General features: G+C 33.3%; 1 protein-coding gene across 2 annotated transcripts in view; it reads left to right on the top strand.

The window, feature by feature from the left end:
• LOC111056832 overlaps nt 1–21,751 on the top strand; it is a 79,848-nt gene that overhangs the window by 55,928 nt on the left and 2,169 nt on the right. For both annotated transcript variants that reach the window (XM_039432073.1, XM_039432074.1), the window contains 5 exons: nt 7,940–8,046; nt 14,964–15,140; nt 17,162–17,448; nt 18,855–19,089; nt 20,854–20,954. In XM_039432073.1, coding sequence (XP_039288007.1) covers nt 7,940–8,046; nt 14,964–15,140; nt 17,162–17,448; nt 18,855–19,089; nt 20,854–20,954 — 907 coding nt within the window. The remainder of the gene's footprint in view (nt 1–7,939; nt 8,047–14,963; nt 15,141–17,161; nt 17,449–18,854; nt 19,090–20,853; nt 20,955–21,751) is intronic.

The following is a 21,751-nucleotide window of genomic DNA, read 5'->3' as shown; positions in this document are numbered from 1 at the left end:
TTATTTATTGACATGTGATATTCTAACATATGTTGTAATCATTGAAAATAACAAAATAATATGATAGAAATTCAAAAAAGAACATCTGTTCTATTATTGCTTTCTACCTGATTCCACTCAACCTCAATAATATTGTTCTGATAATTGATAAATATGTTTAATAATATTATTATTGATATAATAAAAGTATTTTTTTAATAATTAATTATTATCATTAATATAATAATAGTATTGTTTTGGTAATCAATAAATATTTTTATTTTCACAAACTCTGTATAATTTATAATGTTGAATGTGAAACAGCTGCATCAAAGAAATTATCTCAAAAACATATGTTTAGGAAAACCATCGTTTTGAACTTCGTTTTCCTGATGCAATGTATAAGCCTACACGTGGCATGTAGGTATTATTAATTTTTCAGCTAGAACAGTTTTTTGAGACTGCTAAATAAACGTCTACAGTTTTATCAATGCTGTATCGGCAATATGAAAACGCATGCATTTAATATGTCTTTAAATAAAGGTGTTGATATCTACATGATAATATTCTCTACCATTTTTATTTAATTAAAATTTCGAAATTATTCAAGCCTTGATAGAATGATTGACTCACTGTACAGTCAGTCGAAAATTTTAATATTGAAATGAGGGGTATTTTGGCAAGCTGAACAAAAAAGTAAGGTCCTAAGCACCTTTTTGATATTACTTCTTCAAATGAAAAATGAGTTTTGTGGGTTGTCAAAACTCTCCCTGAAAGAGAAATTTTATCCTATCTTTTAGTAAAATAACAATGATTTCTGCATTGAAAAACATCTATCTTGCCAACAAGAATCGAACTCTTTGTGAATTTAGATATGACCTACACTTTAGATTTATATAATTCTATTAATAAATTCATGGAAATTGAAGATCTTTTTCCAGTTAGTTGATGAAATTGATTATCAATAGAGAAAATGATTATAATTTTATCAATACAGAATTAGTTGAATGAATTGTCTATGTACTGAGTTCTTGGTCAACAATAATTCAATATTGGTATTTATCCAATCATTATTTTTTCACAAGTTATTTCATTTGAATTAGAAAATATTTATAAGCTCCTTTCAATTTATCAATCGTAACAATGAATTCTTCAAAACATGAATTTAATCAAATAAAAAATTGCCGATACTTCTGTATTCATGTTCGCATGTTTTCCACTTATGATGGATAGCAAAAATATTGTGGAGCGAACTGCACGGCGAATTGTAATCATATGTCTGTAAAATGGATCAATAAATAATAATTATTAGCCCCCCTATTGAAATTTCTGTTCAGAAACCATCCCCAATATTCACACAACATATTCCCAAAGTTTCATGCCGTTATGTCAAGAAGTTTTCAAGTCTACAGGGAACAAACAAACATACAAACAACAGATATTCATTTTTTTATAAATAGATTTCCATTCGGCTAAAAAAAAGCCTCTCTAAATGAAGGTAGAATGATAAGGATTCAGTTCTGTTGTTCTAACATTTTTTCAAATCACTTTCAAAAAGTTCATGTAGTACCTACTATTGTGTTTGAGACACTTCTGGCGCTATCATAGTTTCACCACTATTCTGTTCCACAGTCCTATCTCTTGCAGTCGTTAACTATATCTATAATAATTATATAAAGTAAAGAGCTGGCTTATGCACGTACGGGATAGGAAAATTATGTTTGACGCATCATCACGTCTGAACTACTGGACTAATTAACTTGAAATTTTGCTTATAGATTCTTAATTAACCAAGGATGGTTATAGGCCTATTCTCAATTCTTCAAAATTTCATTACGCCAAGTTTTCATTTTGTCAAGTTTTAAAATAGATCCTTGCGAAGCACGGATTCTTGCTAGTATATTATAATTTTCTCTTTTGTTATAAAATTTCTATGCTTTTCTACTCCAGAGCGAAACTCGGTCCCCCGATATTAACTTATGAAAAAATATTGAGTGATTGATAATGTTCTATTGACTTTTCTGAACGATAAAGAGTTCTAATTAAACTTAACAGGCTTTAAATTAGCTTGGTTGATATCTGATTATCAGTTATGAATTAACTATATTCATATTGAGTTATCATTTGCAAGACACCTTTCATACATGCACGATTATAACACAACTTTGCGGCATATTATAGCGAACAGTTTTGCTATCCAACAATAAGAATAAATTCACTTTCATACACAAATTAATTGAAAGTTGCAAAGTTTACGAATACAAAGTAATACCAGTAGCAATTGAAAGTGGTCGGAAGAGGCTTTCTCGGATATAATTAAATCTAATTGACAAAAGATTACAACGGGAAGTTAATTAACACCCAGACATTTGCTTAAAACGTTTTCTATTTGCGTCTGGAGATTCCGAACTGCATGCAATAAGCCACTAATCGACAAATTAAGCGAAAGTGACGTCTATTGGAACCTTTTTAATTGAGGTGTACGCTAAGTTATTAGCTATAAGGTTAATAAAACAATATGAAAACTTGTAGTACCCTTTTATTAAAACATTTTAAAACTTTTAAAATATTTTAACGACTAGTTTCGACCATTGGCCATTTTCAAGTTAGAACCAAGTTGGTCGAAACTAGTCGTTAAAATACAGTATTTTGAAGTTTTTAAAATGTTTTAATAAAAGGGTACTACAAGTTTTTATATTGTTTTCATCAATTTGAATAAAGTAGGCCATATAAGTGAAGTGATTTTAGGTATAAGGTTTATAGGTATAATATATTTCCGTTATTTTCAATCTATTCGAGACTACTATGTAGGATGTAGGAATGTAGGAATATGTAAGAATTGAATTAAGGTTTGAATTTCAATATTTCACACACTAAAATCAATATTTTATGAAATTAATTTCAGAAAACTCTATCATCAATATTCTCAATGAATTAAAGTCTATGATGACATAATAGGTTTGATTTCTCTATCAATACAACATACGGTTTTCTAATCAAAATTGTAAGCTCAAGACTGAATTTAGGTTGAAATTCCAACTTAGGTTGAAACTCAACTCAAATAAGAAGCTTATATCACTACAACATTATCTATTATATAAAAGCGAAATGGCACTCACTCACTGACTAACTGACTGACTCACTCGCTCACTCGCAGAACTAGAAATCTACCGGACCAAAAACGTTCAAATTTGATATGTATGTTCAGTTGGCCCTTTAGAGGTCTTTAGAGAACGGAAAATTTCCAAAGATACGCCCAAAATCTGTGTTTTTTAGCGTTTTCTCAGCTTTATCGAGAACAAAAGAACAGAAAATGTTCAAATTTAGTACAGAAGCTCAGCTAGGGTGTAATAATGTTGTGTTAGAAGGAATTTGCAATAACGTCAAAGATACGCCCAAAATTAGCATTTTTCCAGCTTTTTTTTTGCATTTTCTCAGATTTATCGAGAACAAATGGACAGAAATTGTTTAAATTTTGTACAGAAGCTAAGCTAGGGTGTAATAATGTTGTGTTAGAAGGAATTTGAAATAACGCAAAAGATACGCCCAAAAACTGCGTTTTTCCAGCGTTTTTTGCGCTTTCACTGTTCTTTTATAAAGTAATACACAGAAAATGTTCAAATTTGATACAGAGGTTTAGCTAGGGTCTAAAAATTTTGTGATAAGGTGACTTTAATATTTCATCAAAGATACGCCCAAAATCAGCGTTTTTACAACGTTTTTCTCAGCTTTTCTGCGTTTTCTCAGTACTTTGACTTTCTGATGGAATGAAGCATGCTCAAATGAAAAATGCAGGCGAGCGAAGCGAGCCCGCCGATCTCATTTTTGGACGATCCAGTCGGGGGTCCAGGGGGGAATTTTACGAAAGGAAGCCAAGTCTTTTAGAAAATCGTCTAATGAAAGAATTCGGTGCCCCCCGGCTAGATGGATATGACGAGCGAAGCGAGCCTGACGGCTAGTAGGCTATATAACAATAGCCTAATTGTATGAATATAAAAAATAGGTTATCTGTGATGCTTCAACTTTCAAGTAAACCCTGTGCTCTCAAAATCTGCAAGAACAATTATTGAGTTGGAGCTACTTTTGAATAGAAGATCAAAATTCAATTACATCAAGGATCATACTGCAATATTAAAATTTCACTGGAATATTAAGTACAATAAAAATATGTGATATTGCATCCGGTATGTAGTTTCTAATACTCCACAGCTTCTTAATAGCGGCGTGAACTCAGAAAGCGTCTATAAAAAAGGCAGCCTAATAGTCTGATGGATGTCAACTGTCAGGCTAAATCCCAGCCCAAATGAGTCAAATGAGATGTTTCAAATCTTTTTAATAAAGTAATTACAACGTCAAATCAACAGTCGAATAGAAACATAGGATAAATTTCACCTTTTAAACATTAGCCACGTACTACGAGTTTCGAATTTCTACAACGGCCAAAACAAAATTTGTCAAACAAAAACCCGAATAATTTCACCTCCCAAACATCAACCAAATACGAATTTCGAATTATATTATAGCAGCGCCAAATCATCAAAAAGAACGAGAGGAAAGATCATTAGATGACGGAATGATGGACATTTTAATAAGCTGTCAACTCTATATGAAAGAAAGTTCTCACCAACCACTAATGACAGGTGAAAAGCAGGCTAACTTTTGACACTGTTCATTCTAAATAACACAGAGATTAACCCCAAGAATTTTGATTACTGTATTGCAATAGGTGTTTCACATCAGTCAAGGCGAGATTAGTTTGAAACAATTTAGAAAGAGAAAGGTGAGCAATAGAAGCATTCATTCACTACCAGTCGGCCTCTTCATAAATTCCAGCAACAGAAAATTGAAATCAACACAAACAACGTAAATGAAATATTTCAACAGTACTCTTATGAGAGGGAAATAATGAAATCGCTAGTAAGAAATGATGAGAATAGTTTCAAACACTCTAATATCTGTAGCTGGTATCACAGAGGCGTGTTCATGAAATCAGTAGTTAGAAATTATGAGAGAAACTTCTTATTCTTTTTATCTGTTGAAACCACAGTAAGTGTTTTAGGGCGCCAAAAATAATGTCCATAGCAAAGTGTGGCATGAATAAGAATTGAATGAAAATTCTATGTTTTCTGGAGTGGTAAATTGTTCCAGAAAATAGGATAGAATGAAAAAGTGAAATACAATGTTTTCCAGGGGAGCAAAATGTCCCATTTATCCTATTAGAAAGAGGTAGAGACCCAATTCATCACATGCAAAACATTATAAATCTACCAAGGTATCACGTAAACGTTACTGAATATAGAGCAAGTTACTACCAAATTATTATGGTTTAAAGCGAAATTTGTCAGATACGATGGTGAGATACGATAAATGAAGAATCATTCAGGAATTGAGAAGTTTCAATTTACTTGAAAACATAAAATTGTTGCATGTATACAGATATAGACTGCACTATAATTGCAGCATGGCATTCATCTGCAATAGAATATCGAGACGGATCTTGAGTGGAAGGAACTGAGGTAACGGTACAGCAAGGTGAACGTACACTCTCTCACTTTTCAACATTTTTACTCTCACCTCTTCTCTCTTTCTCTCATTACTTCTTTCCTCACTGTTTAATCTTTTCTTTCTTCTTGATTGATTATCATTCTATTACTCCTTCACTCTCCAACAAGAATCTTGCTCCACATCATCTCTCACTATTTACAGTTTAAACATCACGCTCAATTTTTCGTGCACTTTATTAACACTTCTAAAATAACCTACGATATTAGATATTGCAATAATAAATGTTATTATTAACTTCAATATTTAAGCTACGAAATTATCCTACCACGACAACTGGTAGCATGATTTTCTGATCATAATATTTTGTTTCCCATATTCTTCATTATTTATGTATTATTATGTATCCTGTTTCTCATATATTATTTTTTATTCTTCATATTTATCCATTCTCTATTATTTATACTCATCCTGTTTCTCATATATTCTTCATATTTATCCATTCTCTCTCCTCCCGTTCCACCTGTTTCCTCGCTGTTCTATTCCATCATATCTCTTATCGTCAACTCTAACTTTCTCCCTCTCACTTACTTTTTTACAAATTTCAGCTCAGGTGCAAGCAAAAATTGTTCTATATCTATAGCTTCCAGTGATCGATGGAAAAAACCCAGGCATATGTATGAATGATTTTAGAAGACGTTGGTCTGAATGAAAAGGAGAAAGAAGAGTAGTTACACAAAAGTGAGACATTGAAAAAATAAAAATAAGAGGATAGAAAATCAATTTGGATAAACTGGAGATTGAAGTTGGAGCAATAGAAAAAAAGGGGATAAAAAGAAGAACACAAGAAGGAATGAAACTATAAATGTAAATTGTGACTACGAAGAGAAGGAAAGAAGATAAAGAGTGAGCTATGACGGATGAAGACAGAACTATAAATTAATGAGGATGATTGTTGAAAGAAGAGGAATAAGAAAGATATCAGAGCAAAGAGGATGGGATTTAGGCTTATATTCAGATTGAAATTGCTTGTATTCCGATTCTATTATTTGAACAGGAGGGAGCTACAAACACGAGTGTGGATGGTTGAAAAGAAGCAAGGATACAGACAGAACTTTACAAGAATAATAATTGGGAAAAGAGGAAAACTGGGCACGAAGAGAATGTCCGAAGAATATGATTTGAGTGGAGCTATTTTCTGCCGTCCACTGACTGGCGATGAGTGAAATCAAGACCTTGACATCTTTCTCCAACATAATGCTGTTCGACATTGCACACCATAAACTTGTTCAACACGGAATCAAGTCACAATAACTATAAGTAGTTCGTTTTCCATCACATTTTGCAAGCGGTGGAGGGATGTTGAACCTTGATTTGTCATGAAGGTATAGTTTTGTGGTTTTTGTTCAAACCCAACTGTAAGGTTCCCGTACTGTAGACTACCTTTAAATTATTCTACTTCAATTAAGTCTGTTCTCTCAACGGACTTTATAGCTGAAAAGAATTTTAAGGATTCAATGATTCAATTAATTCATTGATTTTGAGAGAGAGAAAGAAAAGAAAAAAAAGACTGTTGATAGTTAATGATGAGTGATTAATGAAAAGAAACAACTGTTAAGATAGATGTTCTTCTAGGTGAGGTGAGAAAAAAGGCTCTACTTAGAAATTCTAGAGCCTAACAATCAAAATTCTTCAAAAACAATTCAGTCAGCTTCAAGTTACAACCGAAAAATTAAAGAGAAATGAAAAACAAGTTCAGAACAAGCTTCTTGAAAGCTTTAGAATTTTGCTTGGAATTGGATGATTCAAAACATTCTCAAGCGGGAAGAGTTCTTTGTATTGAATATTCAAGTCAGTTCAAATAAACCAATTCATGAACTTGTTTTGCAGAGGAATTCCTTAAATTTCATAACCTACTCCTATGAGTTCTTTGATAACAAATCATTGATTTAATTTCAAGATTTCATCACAGTTATCTTCAATTTAATGACTGTGAACTACGGAAGAGTTCGATGAATGCCAATATATCATGGTAGAGAGTTCTGTGGATTGTATACTATTTTCTCTTTATTAATCATGTTAAATTGAATTGACAAATACATGAACTTACTTTGTGGACAATCATATGAGTTTCTGTAATTCGATGTATTTTATTCAAATATTCATTTCACATGAGTAATATAAACTGAATTATTAGATATGAACAGTCGAAGAGTTCGATACAAAGGTAAGGACCCGCGTTTTAAACATTCCAGTAATGGAATTATTTTCCATTCCGATCAAGTAATTTAGATATTTTTTAGTTATTTTCATCCAATGAGTGTGGATCAATTTAGTCACTAATAATACTGTTTTAAACATTCAACCAACGGAATTATTTTGCTTATGGTTCCAATTATTCTCAATTCTGATGAGTGTGAATCAATTCAGTGACTGATTGTGGTTCTGTGGCTTGCAGGCTTCAGCGTGGGAGATGAGTTGGGCTTCAAGGAGTCCCTGTCGCAGCTTGAGAGCAACAAGCGACGCTCGGCTGAGAATGCGCGAAGTGTCGATGACGCTCCACAGGTAATTCGAAAATAAAACTGGCAATGATTTTTTTTTTTGTAAAAAAATAGTCTAACTCTATAACAATCAGGATGTAATAGTTGAAGGAGTTGAAGTAGTTTAGTATCATTCATGTTTTGTAACTATGTAATTTTGGCGAAATAAACATTCTTATTCTTATTATTCTTAGTTGAAGATAATAATAGATATAGTTAAGATGAGTGGATGACGAAATTCAGATTTAGATATAAATGAAAATAATATAAATGAAAATAATATAAATATTAGTACCTTTTTTAAAAGTAGCCCTAGAGAAAAATAGACTATTTCATATTTATATGGATGATTGTAATATGAAATACGTGAGCTGATATAAACTGTATTACTAGATAATAACTGTCAAAGAGTTCGATACAAGGGTAAGGGCCAGTTTAATACATTTAACTATACTCTCGAATAAGCTCAAATCCTCAATTTTTTGCAGGTTAAAAAATTTTCAATTATCTTTCATTCTTATTTTATGCTCTGAACTGTAGGTAGAGTTCAGGAAATGACATGAAAAGATAACTCTCGCGGAGAAGAGACAAATAGGAAAATAACAAAAATGAACCAAATAATTATTACTATTTTATTCACAAAAACCTCTAATAGCAGACCATTGGTTCAACCTACTGATTTCCAAAAATTGACCAACAATGAATTTCAGTGCAATAGTAGGCTATGGTTCGTTATATTTATTTAAACCCGCGTTTACACTAGAGTTTTTGACAAATCACGGTAAACTGTTGGCAATATCTTAAAAAGTACAGTAAAAATTTGTCGTTGACTTGTATTAATCATTGTTTTCAACAAAATCTTTGTTTCCACTCAGTTGAAAAAGTTAAAGATAGAGGGAGGTAGTTGAAGTTAAGGTAGTTGAGATAAATGGATCGAATAAACAGACAATAAAGTTTCAGCACGGAGAATCAAGGGTTCACATAAAATATTTCATATTTCTATGGATGAGTTCCCAAAAATGTAGTACACTTTAGTTATTAACAGAAGATAGTTTGAAGTTGTCGTACTTTTACAAAATAAGTAGCTCAATATTCTTGACGAACATGAAAGGGATTCGAGAAAATGAGTTTAAATTTAAATGCTCGACTTGTGAGAAATTATTCTTCAAGGCTACATTATGAAAAAGTAATGACATTTTTTTTCAATTTTGAATTGGGTCCAAGCCGAATATGGAATTAATATTATAATGATTCGTATCAATTCATCATCTTCAAACTCCAATTATTACGTTTAATCATCCATTTTATTCCAGTAGTATTTTATCAAAATTCATCGAAATAAAAAACTTGAAGATTCTGATTTCTAAAAAAAACATCATTTACATAATTTTTCAACAAGTTTAGTTATAAATGTATATATTTACGTCTAACTATTATTTTATTCCAGTAGTATTCTATCAAAAATCTGACAAACCAAAACTTGGAGATTCTGATTTCTACCAACAAAAACAACGTATTTCTAACAGTTACCCATAAACGGGACTGAACTATGTTCTGGATCTTTCTATGAGCCAATTACAGCACGAAATGCACACTCCGCCTATACTAACCAATCACAGCTGTTTTCAAGGTCGACCAATCAGCTCTCGTTCTTCTATCGACCAATAAGATCTTGGCTTATTGTATTCATTCAAAATGGTGTCAAATTCTATCAGGCCTATTCTTGATCAATGAGTGTGCTGGCTGGACTCCAACCAATGATACGAGATAGAGTCTTCAGAGTCATTTTACCTTCATGTGATCAGTCAATTACTCAGAGGAGAGAAAAATAGAAAAACAACAAAATGAATAAAAATATACCATTGTTTGGCAGCTATTTATAATACAATAGCAGACTATTAGTTCAAGAAAGACACGGCACTTAATTTTCAAAGGTTGACCAACGTTGAATTTCAGTGCAATAGTTTATTTATTTAATTCTGACAATGACAAGAAATTATTCATTTTTATAACCGAGCTTGAAAATATATTTTGTAAGCTCATGTCAAAGTCAAAGAATCGGATAATTGTTAAATTATCCAACCAGCCAGCTCTACCATGATACTGTAGCCTATACTATAGTGAGGTCCACGTTATAATGACAGTGGGGATAGATAGCAGAACAACGTTGCCGATCCTCTGCCTTGTCAATGCCTTCTATAGACGGTAGCTGATACAGGTTTATTGATGTAATATTAACTGTTCATTCTAGTTTCATATTTTCAATCAATCATATTTTATTAGGCAAGAAATTATATTTTAAAATAATTTCATAATATGTTTTTATTATTAAGATGAAATATTTTGTTATTTAATTATTAGTTCTACATTGTTAAAAGACGATCTGGCAATAGAGCAAAGCGAGAAAGAGATAGCGCTGTCAGCTTTGTTGAATGATAGATAAGGATCAGGGCCGCCCAAAGGGCAGGGCGGCCGGGGCGGTCGCCCCGGGCGCCGCGGCTAGGGGGGCGCCGTGGTCGTATAATGATTACCGTCCTGACATTATCGGTTCAAGTACCTTTATTTCACCTTCACGTTAAAAGTCTTGAACCATTTTCTTATCAATCCATTTATATGTATAACTCATTATGTAATGTATTTTAATGATTAGGATGAAATATTTTGTTAATTAATTTTTCATTCTACATTGTTAAAATACGATCTGGCAACAGAGCAAAGCGAGAAAGAGATAGCGCTATCTACTTTGTTGAATGATATACCATTGCTAATCAAACACTACCATTTATTATAACATGGACTTCACTATAGGATAATATAAGACAATAATTTTGCATTGTAACGGTCTATCTGTTAGAGCTACCACCCGAGTTTGAAGATGTCTCAAGATAAACTGAAAAACTCCAATAAATAAGCCATGATTATGGCTTGATTATTCCACTAAGTAGAAGGAATTCTATTCTATAGGAACTCTTTTTTCTCTGTGATTATTTACACCCGCCCCTAAAAGGGTGTATATTAGATCGGATAAGCGAATTAGCGAACCAACTCGAAACTTGCACAATAAACAGCAAACGGCCACCAGAGACGAGACACCACTTATGCAACTGAACACCACTTTCCAACTGGATCGCATATCACGTTGCATTCGCATTGCCGGCAACATACAACAAACAAGAAGGCAGGCAGTCACGAGGTCACGTGTTCCGTGTCATGTCATTGTGGTTACATCTTCGGCTGCAGGCGTTATCACGCACACTTCTAGCGCAGCTGATCACTCCATACAACAGGACCTCCTATCCTGATTACAAAAGTCAGAGGCAAGAACAAGGGCGAAAAGGAAAAGGAAGAAGAAAAAATTAGAAAGAAGAATAAGATAGCCTACAAGAACAAAATTATTTTGGAGAACAAGATGAGGAAACAAAAGTGTAAGAAATAGGAAAAAAAGGAAGGTGGTAGGTACTGATCCAATCATCATCATCATCATCATCATCAATAAAATATCGTATTGCAAGTGACACTAATCCATTGTAAATTGTAGTGTGTAGTACAGGTTTGACTATGATAGTTTAGTTCTTAAAAATTGTAATTTTTTTAATGAATAATGACGATTGTCTCAACATATTATATGTTTTATGACAAGAGACGATTTTTTGATTTGAAATGTAAAAAGGAGCGGGGTAAAAAAGGAATGTGTTGGAAGGAGTAGGGTCTTTTGGAAAAGGAGGGGGTCAAAAAAAGAAGTTAATGGAAAAGGTGTGTGTAAGAGAATGAGAAGAGAAAATTGAGGAAAATATGATACGAAAATAGAGGGAGAAAATAAAAAGCCGATAAGAAAATACAAATAAAAAAGGTAACAGAACAAGAACGCAATGAGAGACACTCAAAGACGGAAAAAAATTGAAAAGTTGGAAAAGAAGATACATACATGAAATACAGAAGTACAAAAATAATTAAAGACTGAACATTTTGTAAAGTGAACATCTACAAGAGTTAACCTATTTCGGACTATGTGTAACCTTATCTAAATAGAAATAAAAATCTTAGTACCCTTTTTTTGAATTATTTACAAAAAAAATATTATAAAAATATTTTTTTGAACATTTTCCAAAAATGGCATGAATGTTGAAACATGTTGTGATAAAATAATTCAAAAAAAGGGTACTGAGATTTTTATTTTTATTTATATTACAAATAGCCCTAAACAGAGAAGAGACAACCTTATCTAAATTTGGGAGAGGAATAGCACAAGGCTACTTTATTTTTTATCTCCCTATCATTTTTGATGATGTACTTAATGCATGAATCAATAAAGAAAAAATTAGAAAGACAGAACAAGGACAAGGAGGAGAAGATGAGAAGAAAAATTGTAAGCTGCATACATTTCATAGCATAGGTTCCAAAGTAATAAATAAATGATGAAATTGATTTTATTCAATTAATTCAGTTCAATCACTTGATAATTCACCAATTCAAATTACTGTCAATCAATAATTTACATTGAGTCTATTTTGTTCAAATTATAGTGATGAGTGAATGAAAACTGAGGAAAATCAGCAAACAAAGAAGAAAGACAGTGTGAAGAAGAAGAAGAAATGTGAAAGGTGGAAAATACGGTAAAGAAGATAAAAGCAGGATGATGAGACAGAGAAGAAGAAGAGGGTGAATAACACCAAAAGAATGAATAAGGAGAATAATGAAAGATATGGAAATGAGGGAAGAAGTTTAGAGAAAAACAAGATGAACAGTACGAGATAAACGAGGAATACAAGATTAAATAGTATGAAGAAGAAAGAGAAGTACTCTTTTAGTAGTAGACATTCACAACAGCAGACCTAACGCATGAGCCAGACAAATTAATTCGAGTTTCTCGTGATAATATCCACCCATTTGCAGCTAATACTTGAGCAGTTTACACTCAGTTCACTTCTTAAGAATCTGGTTTCTTCAATTATTACTCGCCACGCTGACTTTTTGCTGGATGTTGAAATCCGTCTATAACTCTGGACTGTTGGTTTAAATGGAAGTGATTAAAAGAGTTAGAAAAAAGACAAACCTCTAAATCCATTTAGAAAGACTAAGTTTAAGATTAAGTAAGTAAGATTAAATGGAAAATAGTTTCAAAATACAAATTTTGTTTACGTACAGAAACGAGTTTAGGATTAGTTTAAGATTAAGTAAGTAGGATTAAGTGGAAAATAGTTTCAAAATACAATTTTTGTTTACGTACAGAAATGAAGCTATTGCATCAGAAATGCTAAGTTGAAGCAGTCCTAATCTATTCAAAAAGTGATTACGTTCAACTTTTATTCAACTTTTCACTGTTTTTATTAGTAGATTTTACATGAGGTGCAACTATTTCAAAGACAAAATGTTGAACCATACATGAGTTATAATAAATTTGATGAAAAAAGGAATTACAGGAAAATTCAAGTTAAGTCAGGTCAGAGGCTCTGAAATTGATCAGTTGCAACTTGAAAACTCTGACACCAGACCTGATCCAGCCAGGTCACTCAATATTATTATTTTACAGGAAAACTGAGAAGAAATTTATTTTTTCTAAATATAACTATTTTGCAACTAGTAATATACCGGGAGAAGAGAAGAGGAGAGGAGAGCACAACTAGTTGGCCATATTCTTCGACATGAGGGACTAACAAAAAGAATAATGGAGGGAATGACTGAGGGAAGGCCAAAACTGGAGTTAACCGGAACACTTTTGAAACAATTCTGTTAGCGTAAGTTTTTTCATATGTATGGAGCATCGCAACATATGGAAGTGAAGCTTGGACATGGGTTTGATAGAGGAGAGAGAATTTCTGCTTTTGAGACATGGTTCTACAGAAGATTGCTGAGGATCAGTTGGAGAGAGAAGGTAACAAAAGAAGAGGTGTTTCAAAGAGTTGGAGAGAGAGGTTGTCTACTGAAAGGAATGAAAAGGAGAGCATAACTAGTTGGTCATATTCTTTGAAATGAGGGACCAACAAAAAGAATAATGGAGGGAATGACTGAGGGACGGAATGCGCGAGGTGGGCCAAGACTGGAGTATATGGAACAACTGAAGAAGGATCTGAGATGTGCCAACTACAGAGAACCTCAAGAGGATGGTGGATGACGGAGAGCCATGGAGAGTTGCTGCCAACCAGCCCTACGGCTGTTTTAAGAGTGTTACCGGTAACCAAAGAGAGAACATACCGGGATGGTGACAAATGTTTGTCAAGCAGATACATAATTACAATATTTATTGTAGACAAATACAGTTAGTTATTTTCCTTACAATTCTGTATGATTGAATAAATAGTCATTAAAAATGATAGGACGAAGAGTTGTCAATTCTCTTTTTCAGCGCCTTCTATACTATAGTGAGGTCCACGTTATAATGGAAGTGTTGATTAGCAACGGTATTGCTATCCTTGTCATCATAAAGCGGATAGATAGCGCTATCTCTTTCTCGCTTTGCTCTGTTGCCAGATCGTCTTTTAAAAATGTAGAATCAATAATTATAATAATTAACAAAATTTAATTATAGGCTATTAATTATGAAAATTCATTATGAAATTATTGAAAAATACAATTTTTTGCTTAATAAAATATAATTGATTATTTTAAACGAGAATAAACAGTTAATATTAAATCAATAAACCTGTATCAGCTACTGTCTATAGAAGGCATTGACACGACAGAGGATCGGCAACGTTTTTCTCCTATCTTTCTCCTCTGTCATTATAACGTGGACCTCACTATAGAAAGATGTGATTTAAGTTATTACGGAATATCTGGTGTAATATTAAAATTGTTGATTCAACAATCCTATTGTTGAATAAAGACCAATCCTATCTTAAATAGCCTTTATTTTATTCGTTAAAAAAATTGTTTTGATGTTTTTAAACTTTTTTTAAATAATCTTTTTATTGTGTCTAAATTATAATTTTTGTATATTTTCAGGGCGAAGGTCGAAGCATAGCTCTGCCTGCCTTCAAGCCACTACCATCACCAGGTGGTGGTGGCGGTGGGGGAGGGGTGCCTCAGTTTTCCGCCCTGCCTCCCTCCATAGCGCGAATTCCCAACCCCCCTGGGCATGCTTTCCAGAGCGCACTACAGATGGCTAGTCGTCGATTCCAGGTGATTTTTTTATTCATAATTTATTATGATTAATTAAGTATTACTTATTTATAATTATACAAAGGAGAAAGAGAATAAATTGAATTCTAATTCACTCTTGAAATATTGTTTCTTACTCTAGGGTTGACTTAAGCTGGGTTTACACCAAAGTTATTAACAAAACGTTAATAACTACTTAATCGGTTAATCCTTATAGATTCTATTAGATTGAATGGAAATTGACAAATATGTTCATCATGTGTATGATAAGTTAAGTTCAATTTATAAGGATTAGCCTACATTATCAACATTTTGTTAATAACTTGGTGTAAACGCAGCTTTAATAGAATTTATTTCACGAACATGAGAGTTTTGTTGAGTTCTATCATACTTTTTAATTATTTATTAAAGATTCAACTTTCTAATTTATGTTCGTTATCTTATTAAATTTTCACATTTGAAATTGATCACACAGGCAATTTCTTATTTTTATTTAGAAGTGAAATACTTTCAGTCTTTCAAGACTATTATATAATACTTCATAGCACTTATCCAGAACTACTTTTTTCTTTTAAAATATGATTAACAATAATTGAGGGCGATTATATTTACATTTTAAACTCGATTCATGAACCAATCTCGACTAGTGGAAGCTACTCCATTAATTGGTTTTCAGTTAATAAGGCTTTTATTATCACCACGCTTTTGGAAACTGATGAAATTTTTCAAAGTACTTCGATTTGGATACTATCAAGTTACTTAAATCAATACATTTTCGAGGAACAACTTTTTTATAATTTATCCTTTTGGAGATATGCTATGAGATCCTAATAAATTTTGAATCTTGGGGGAAATCCATAACCGAATTGGTAACAAATACATTCATGCATTTACAGGACAGATATTGTTTATCTCATGACATCTTTGATTTATCAGAATAAAATTGATTATAAAAAATAATTTCAGTTTAATTTTCCCTCTATATAGGATTATATTTTTTATAAATATATTAACACTTTTTCATGTATTTTACACGACGTGCAGTCGATTGATAATTAACTGCTGATTGATTGATAATATTGGCTGCACGTCGTGTAAAACAGAAAACAGAGTGTTAATACATAGCAGCTCGGAATGGATCAAGAAACGATAATCTTTAAATACTTTAAATTGTGAATTAAAGTAGCTAGTTCATTTAAGATTTCCATTCTATCTTGTTAGCCAATTTTTATATTGAGGTTTGCTTCTTATAATAACATATCATTAGTCTTCAGTCCTCTTTTTGGTGTAAAATATTTAAGCTAAAAAGTTTTAGTTGTTATCATGAACAGTTTTATTAGATTAGTTTGGTTTATTCTTTACCTCAGTCGATTGAATGAGGAATTGTCAGAATGTTATCTATAAAAGCGTCAGCCTGATTTGAATAAGATAATTTCAGCTTTTCTCTTGATTAATGTTTTGAATTGAATTACTAATAATAAGTTGATAAATAGTAGGTAGATATTTTTGATTTTATATTTCTATTAGTTCAGTTTATTCTTCACCTCAGTCGATTGACTGGGGAATTGTCAGAATGTTATCTATATCAGGGTCAGTCTACATTTAAAAAATAATAATATTAATTTAGGTCTACTCTACATTTTTGTTTAGAATTGAATAACTGATAACAAAAGTTACGAAATTCTAGTTTTAAAGATTACTCAAATTTATTGTTCACCACAGTCGATTAACTGTGGAATTGTCAGAATTTTATCTATATCAGAGTCAATCTTGACTTACAGAATCTTGAATATTTCATCTTGTCAGAGTAATATGAATAAGAATAAGTAAATTTCAGCTCTTCTCTCGATTAGTGTTTTGAATCGGAAACCTAGTAATAAGTTGATAACTGTGTAGGTAATTTTATTTTTTATTTCTCACATTTTACATTTATCATAAATTATCATGCAATAATTTTGCACCAAAAAATCACAATAATTATCCTCAAATGAAAAAAATTCTTGCAAAATCGCATTTTTTTAAAACTCGTCGAGTTTTTGCAGGTGAACGTAGCCAACATGCCCCCCTCAGCCAAGGGCAGTGTGCAAGCTGTCCCCAACCCCCTAGCAGTGCGCACCCTTCCGGCGCAGCCCCAACCCACCCTGGTGTCGGGTCTCAACATTTTCGAGCCCAACCCTTTGCTCATGGGTCATTCCATCTACTCTCTCTCTCGCGCCTCCAACATCAGCGTCGAGACGCTGGCTGCCGCCATCAAGCTGCGCGCCGAACAACTGCGCACCTCTACCACCACCACTAGCTCCACCACAACTACCACTACAACTACGCCCAGGTAATTGCAAAATATGAAAAGTATATTCTGGAGGCAATTAAGAAAGAGATATTATCACTACCTATTACTACAAGATGATTTTTCAGTCATGTTAAGCAGTTTTTCATGTAATAAATTATAAAACGGAAATTCAGTTGTAATAAAAATGTATAGTTGTTATAATTATACAAAAGAAATATAATATTCTATAACACATTTTTTAGTTACTAATAATATTATTAAAGAATATGCTCAAAATGTCCACCCATTGAAGTTATGCTTGCTCCGACCCTGTTCACCATAATATCCTATTAAATTAAGCGAGCAATTTCTGTATTTTTATATCTGGTTATTTATGTTCAACGGATCTCGAAAACGGCTCTAACGATTTTCACGAAATTTGGAAAATAATATGTTTATGATATAAAAATTCGATTGCACTAGGTCTCATCCTTGAGAAAACTCGCTGAACGACATTAAAAGGATAATTCATCCTTGGCTGAAACAGCTGTGGATAGTAAAAAAGTGAGTGAGCGAGTGAGTATGTGAAAAATCAAAATATCGCATCCCCGAAATTCGTAAGATGACATATAGCCAGCTGTGAAATATAAACACGATCATTTTAGAGAATTGTGTTCTGCTTATTGATAAATAAAAATAACGAGCGAAGCTCGGTGGCCCGATATTTCATTTTATTATGGTGAAAGTCAAGCTGTTCAAAGACTATTGGAATCCACACAGAGTGTTACACAGCTAAAAGATAATATACTCACACTGTCATGTGTATACACCGATTGAGAAGGGCTACCAGCTTTGTGGGGCAAAACAAGATTTTCCTTTATTGGAAATAAATCACCACACACAATAAGGTAACATCACTAAAAAATCACTCTGTATGCCTACTGATTGGAGAAAAATTTAACAAATTCATTTTTGGTGATTACGAACGGTTTTTGAAAATGTCTATGTGTAGAAGGGCTGTCAAACTAAACTACTATGAGTAATAAAAATACTAGACTGAATTGCATCCTCTTCCATTCTTTTCAGAGTGTAAGACAATTGGAGAATTGGTTTGACAATTGGAGCTTGTCAAATATTCAAGTTTTTGTACCAATGGTTTATGGAAACTGATGGATAAGGTTTATGGACACCAATATTATAAAAACATTCATAATAGAACTTCATTCATTTCGTTCATTCATCAGCCTCAGAGCTTCAAATGCATCTAAAGATCAACAAACCATTGATCATAGCCTGTTCAACAGGCTAAAAAAATCATTTTACTGGTGATATTTTTCAAAGATTTTCGCTTCAGATACTATTAAGTTATCAAAATAAAATAAATTTATCAGGAAACTTTTTCTAATTATCACTTTTCAATATATTAGCACCTAAAATTGATTAATTTTTCCTTGTGCCCCCGACAGATCAACAACAGCACCGGCGATAGTGGAGCGGCCAACACACCGCCCCAAGTACTCACTGAACAGCGGCGGATCGGGGCGGGTGATGAACGCTCCCAAGGAGTACTACCCGGTCAGCTACGACAAGAACTACGACGACAACTTCACGTCACGCGTCGAGCTGCCCGACACGTCATTCAGTTGCGGCGACCAGAAACACTTTCCCGGCCTCTACGCCGACGACGATCTCGGATGCATGGTGAGTCAAACTGTCACCATACTACTTGAATGGGTAGCAAATAAGCATTCATACTATTCATATAATGAATTCTGACAGCTGCAAGTTAGTAGGATCTAGTTGCAACTCACCAATCAATCAGGACAAAACAAAATTTATGGTTGTGACACCATGGAGAACATAATATGCAGGAGATTTTATAGTGAATGACTACCGTATGTTTTTTGAAAAAGTAGACGAATTCGTTTATCTAGGCTCCCTGATTTCCTCCAGTAAATGACACCAATATGGAAATTAAGAGAAGGGGAATAGAGCATTTTTGGGGTCTCCAGGGTCCTACGATCAAGATTTCTATCCAGGAAGGCAAAACTTCAAATATATAAAACAACCATTCGGCCAGTTTTGACTGACGTATGGTAGCGAAACCTGGACGCTCACTAGAGAGGATTAGAGTTTTAGCCGCATTTGAAAAAAAAATTCTACGTAGAATACTGGGACCAGTTGGAGAAGGAGATGGTTATAGAAGGAGATACAACCTGGAACTCTATGCCATTTTCAAGGAACCTGACATTATTGGTGTCATTAAAGGGAATAAAATAAGATGGGCAAGACATGTCCAGAGAATGGATCCGGCAAGGGCACCAAAGAATGTACTGTACTGCACAGTACAAGGAAAAGAAAAGTGGGACGCCCTAAACTCAGATGGCTGGATGAACTGGAAAAGGACTTGAGAGAGCTGGGAATACGACAATGGAAGACGACTGCACTGGATAGAGAGAGGTGGAGACTGATTGTAGAGCAGGCCAAAACTCGACTATCGGGATGTAGTGTCACATAAGTAAGTAAAAGTAGTTGCAAGTCACGTTTACTAACCGCGGTTAAATGACGTCATCGCATACCATTTGCTTTCCGATTCGTTTATTGATTGTGACTGTTGAATAATAATATTCGTACGGCTTTGTTATTATTCTATTGGTGGAAAGTCCCTGACGGAAGTTCCACCTCGCCTGAGTATACAATTAATTTAAGCCGTCAATGGGCCTTATAACTTTGATATTTCAGCCGGGACCGGCAGTTTAATGTGCACATCCAATAAGGAAGTGACTGGCTGAAAACGTTTGTTTATATATCCGGGGTTGAACCCGGAACCTCTAGACTGCTATGCAAGCACTATACAGTATATTCACTAGACCACGGTTCACTCTCCATTTATCAATATTAGAATAAGTTGGAAACAATTAATTGTTTGACTATTAAATTTGAAGGACCGATCAGTTCATCTTCATAAATTATAAATCGATAAGTCCCAACATCTAAAATCAACTTTCTTGCACTCGACGAGTAATCACGTTAATTATTCACCTTAGGTCGAGACCATATTGGGCGTTTCCAGGCAAGACGGCAGGACTGGAAGCTCTCCGATTGGTTGATTGGGTTGGCGTTCGGGAATCGGCTGATAATCAGCCAATCGAAGAGCATCCTGCCCTTTCGACTCGTCTGAAAGTGCCTGAAAAAACGCCTTATATGGAATTGCCCTTAGACTTGGAAGATATATAATATATAACGCTTTTCTTCACTTTTTGGGACACTGATTACACAAAGAGGGACTTATAGTTAAACTTCATCTAAAGAATTTTCCTATCACCTTTTCATAAATTCTTGAAATTGGAAAGAATAGCACTTGCTACACTACAAAAGTCTCATTAGAAAATGAGAGTCCCAAATTGTATAGATTTATTGATGAACCGTAGACGAAATAATTCTAAAATTTTATTTTCATTTCAGGTTTTCCACGTATGCGCGTTCACCGATGATGGCTTGGTTATGAAGAGCTTCCTGTGCCCTGAGTCAACGCTATTCGACCAAACAATACTCAAATGTAACTGGTGGGTAAAACTTGTATTAATAATTGTTTTGAAACTATTAACTAAAAAAGCCATAGAAATCCAAAAGCTTACCTTATAAATTTCTGATGTGATGAGTTAATATCATTGTTACGGTCTTTGAATTGTTGATCTTATTTATAGATCGTGAGTAATGTATCCAAGAACTTCAGATGCTTTGACGATTACTATACCCCGTTGCCGCATACTGAATAGGTTTCCACGAATTCTACATTTTCGAACATTTGCTTAATATACAGTGCAGTGCAACATGCAACAATTGGATTCCTGAAATATTGAAAAAAACATAATAAATGTACTAATTGACAGCTGCACGACAAATAGTACAGAATATTATTCATTTCTCAATGACTACCACTTTCAACCAAAAATTACTTAACTTTTATTGATTTGCAGTTATATTTATTTTTAACTCAATAACGACTGACTAGAAAACCAGTTGATATTTTTAAGAACAAGATTGGACAGTAGGTCCACATAAACGATTATGCTGCAATACGGTAATCCTGAAAACCAATAATCGAGTCCATGAGGTCCATGTTTTTATTATTAATCATATAAGCTATAAATTTCATAACAATTGACTTGTATGAACTTATGAATGTTAGCAAAGAACTGAAAAACTCAAGTGAACCAATAGGATAAGTTAGTTATAGTTTCAAGTATTATTTTATCCTGTCAACTGAGGATAACTGTGCTGTTTTTGTTTCTTTTCTTTTGTGTTTCTTTTTTTATTTGTTTTTCATATTATAATTGCTTTTTAATATAATATGACGCAT

This window comes from Nilaparvata lugens, chromosome 7 (genome assembly GCF_014356525.2).
Source record: "Nilaparvata lugens isolate BPH chromosome 7, ASM1435652v1, whole genome shotgun sequence".
Taxonomy (NCBI): domain Eukaryota; kingdom Metazoa; phylum Arthropoda; class Insecta; order Hemiptera; family Delphacidae; genus Nilaparvata; species Nilaparvata lugens.
This window is presented reverse-complemented; position numbering and strand designations above follow the sequence as displayed.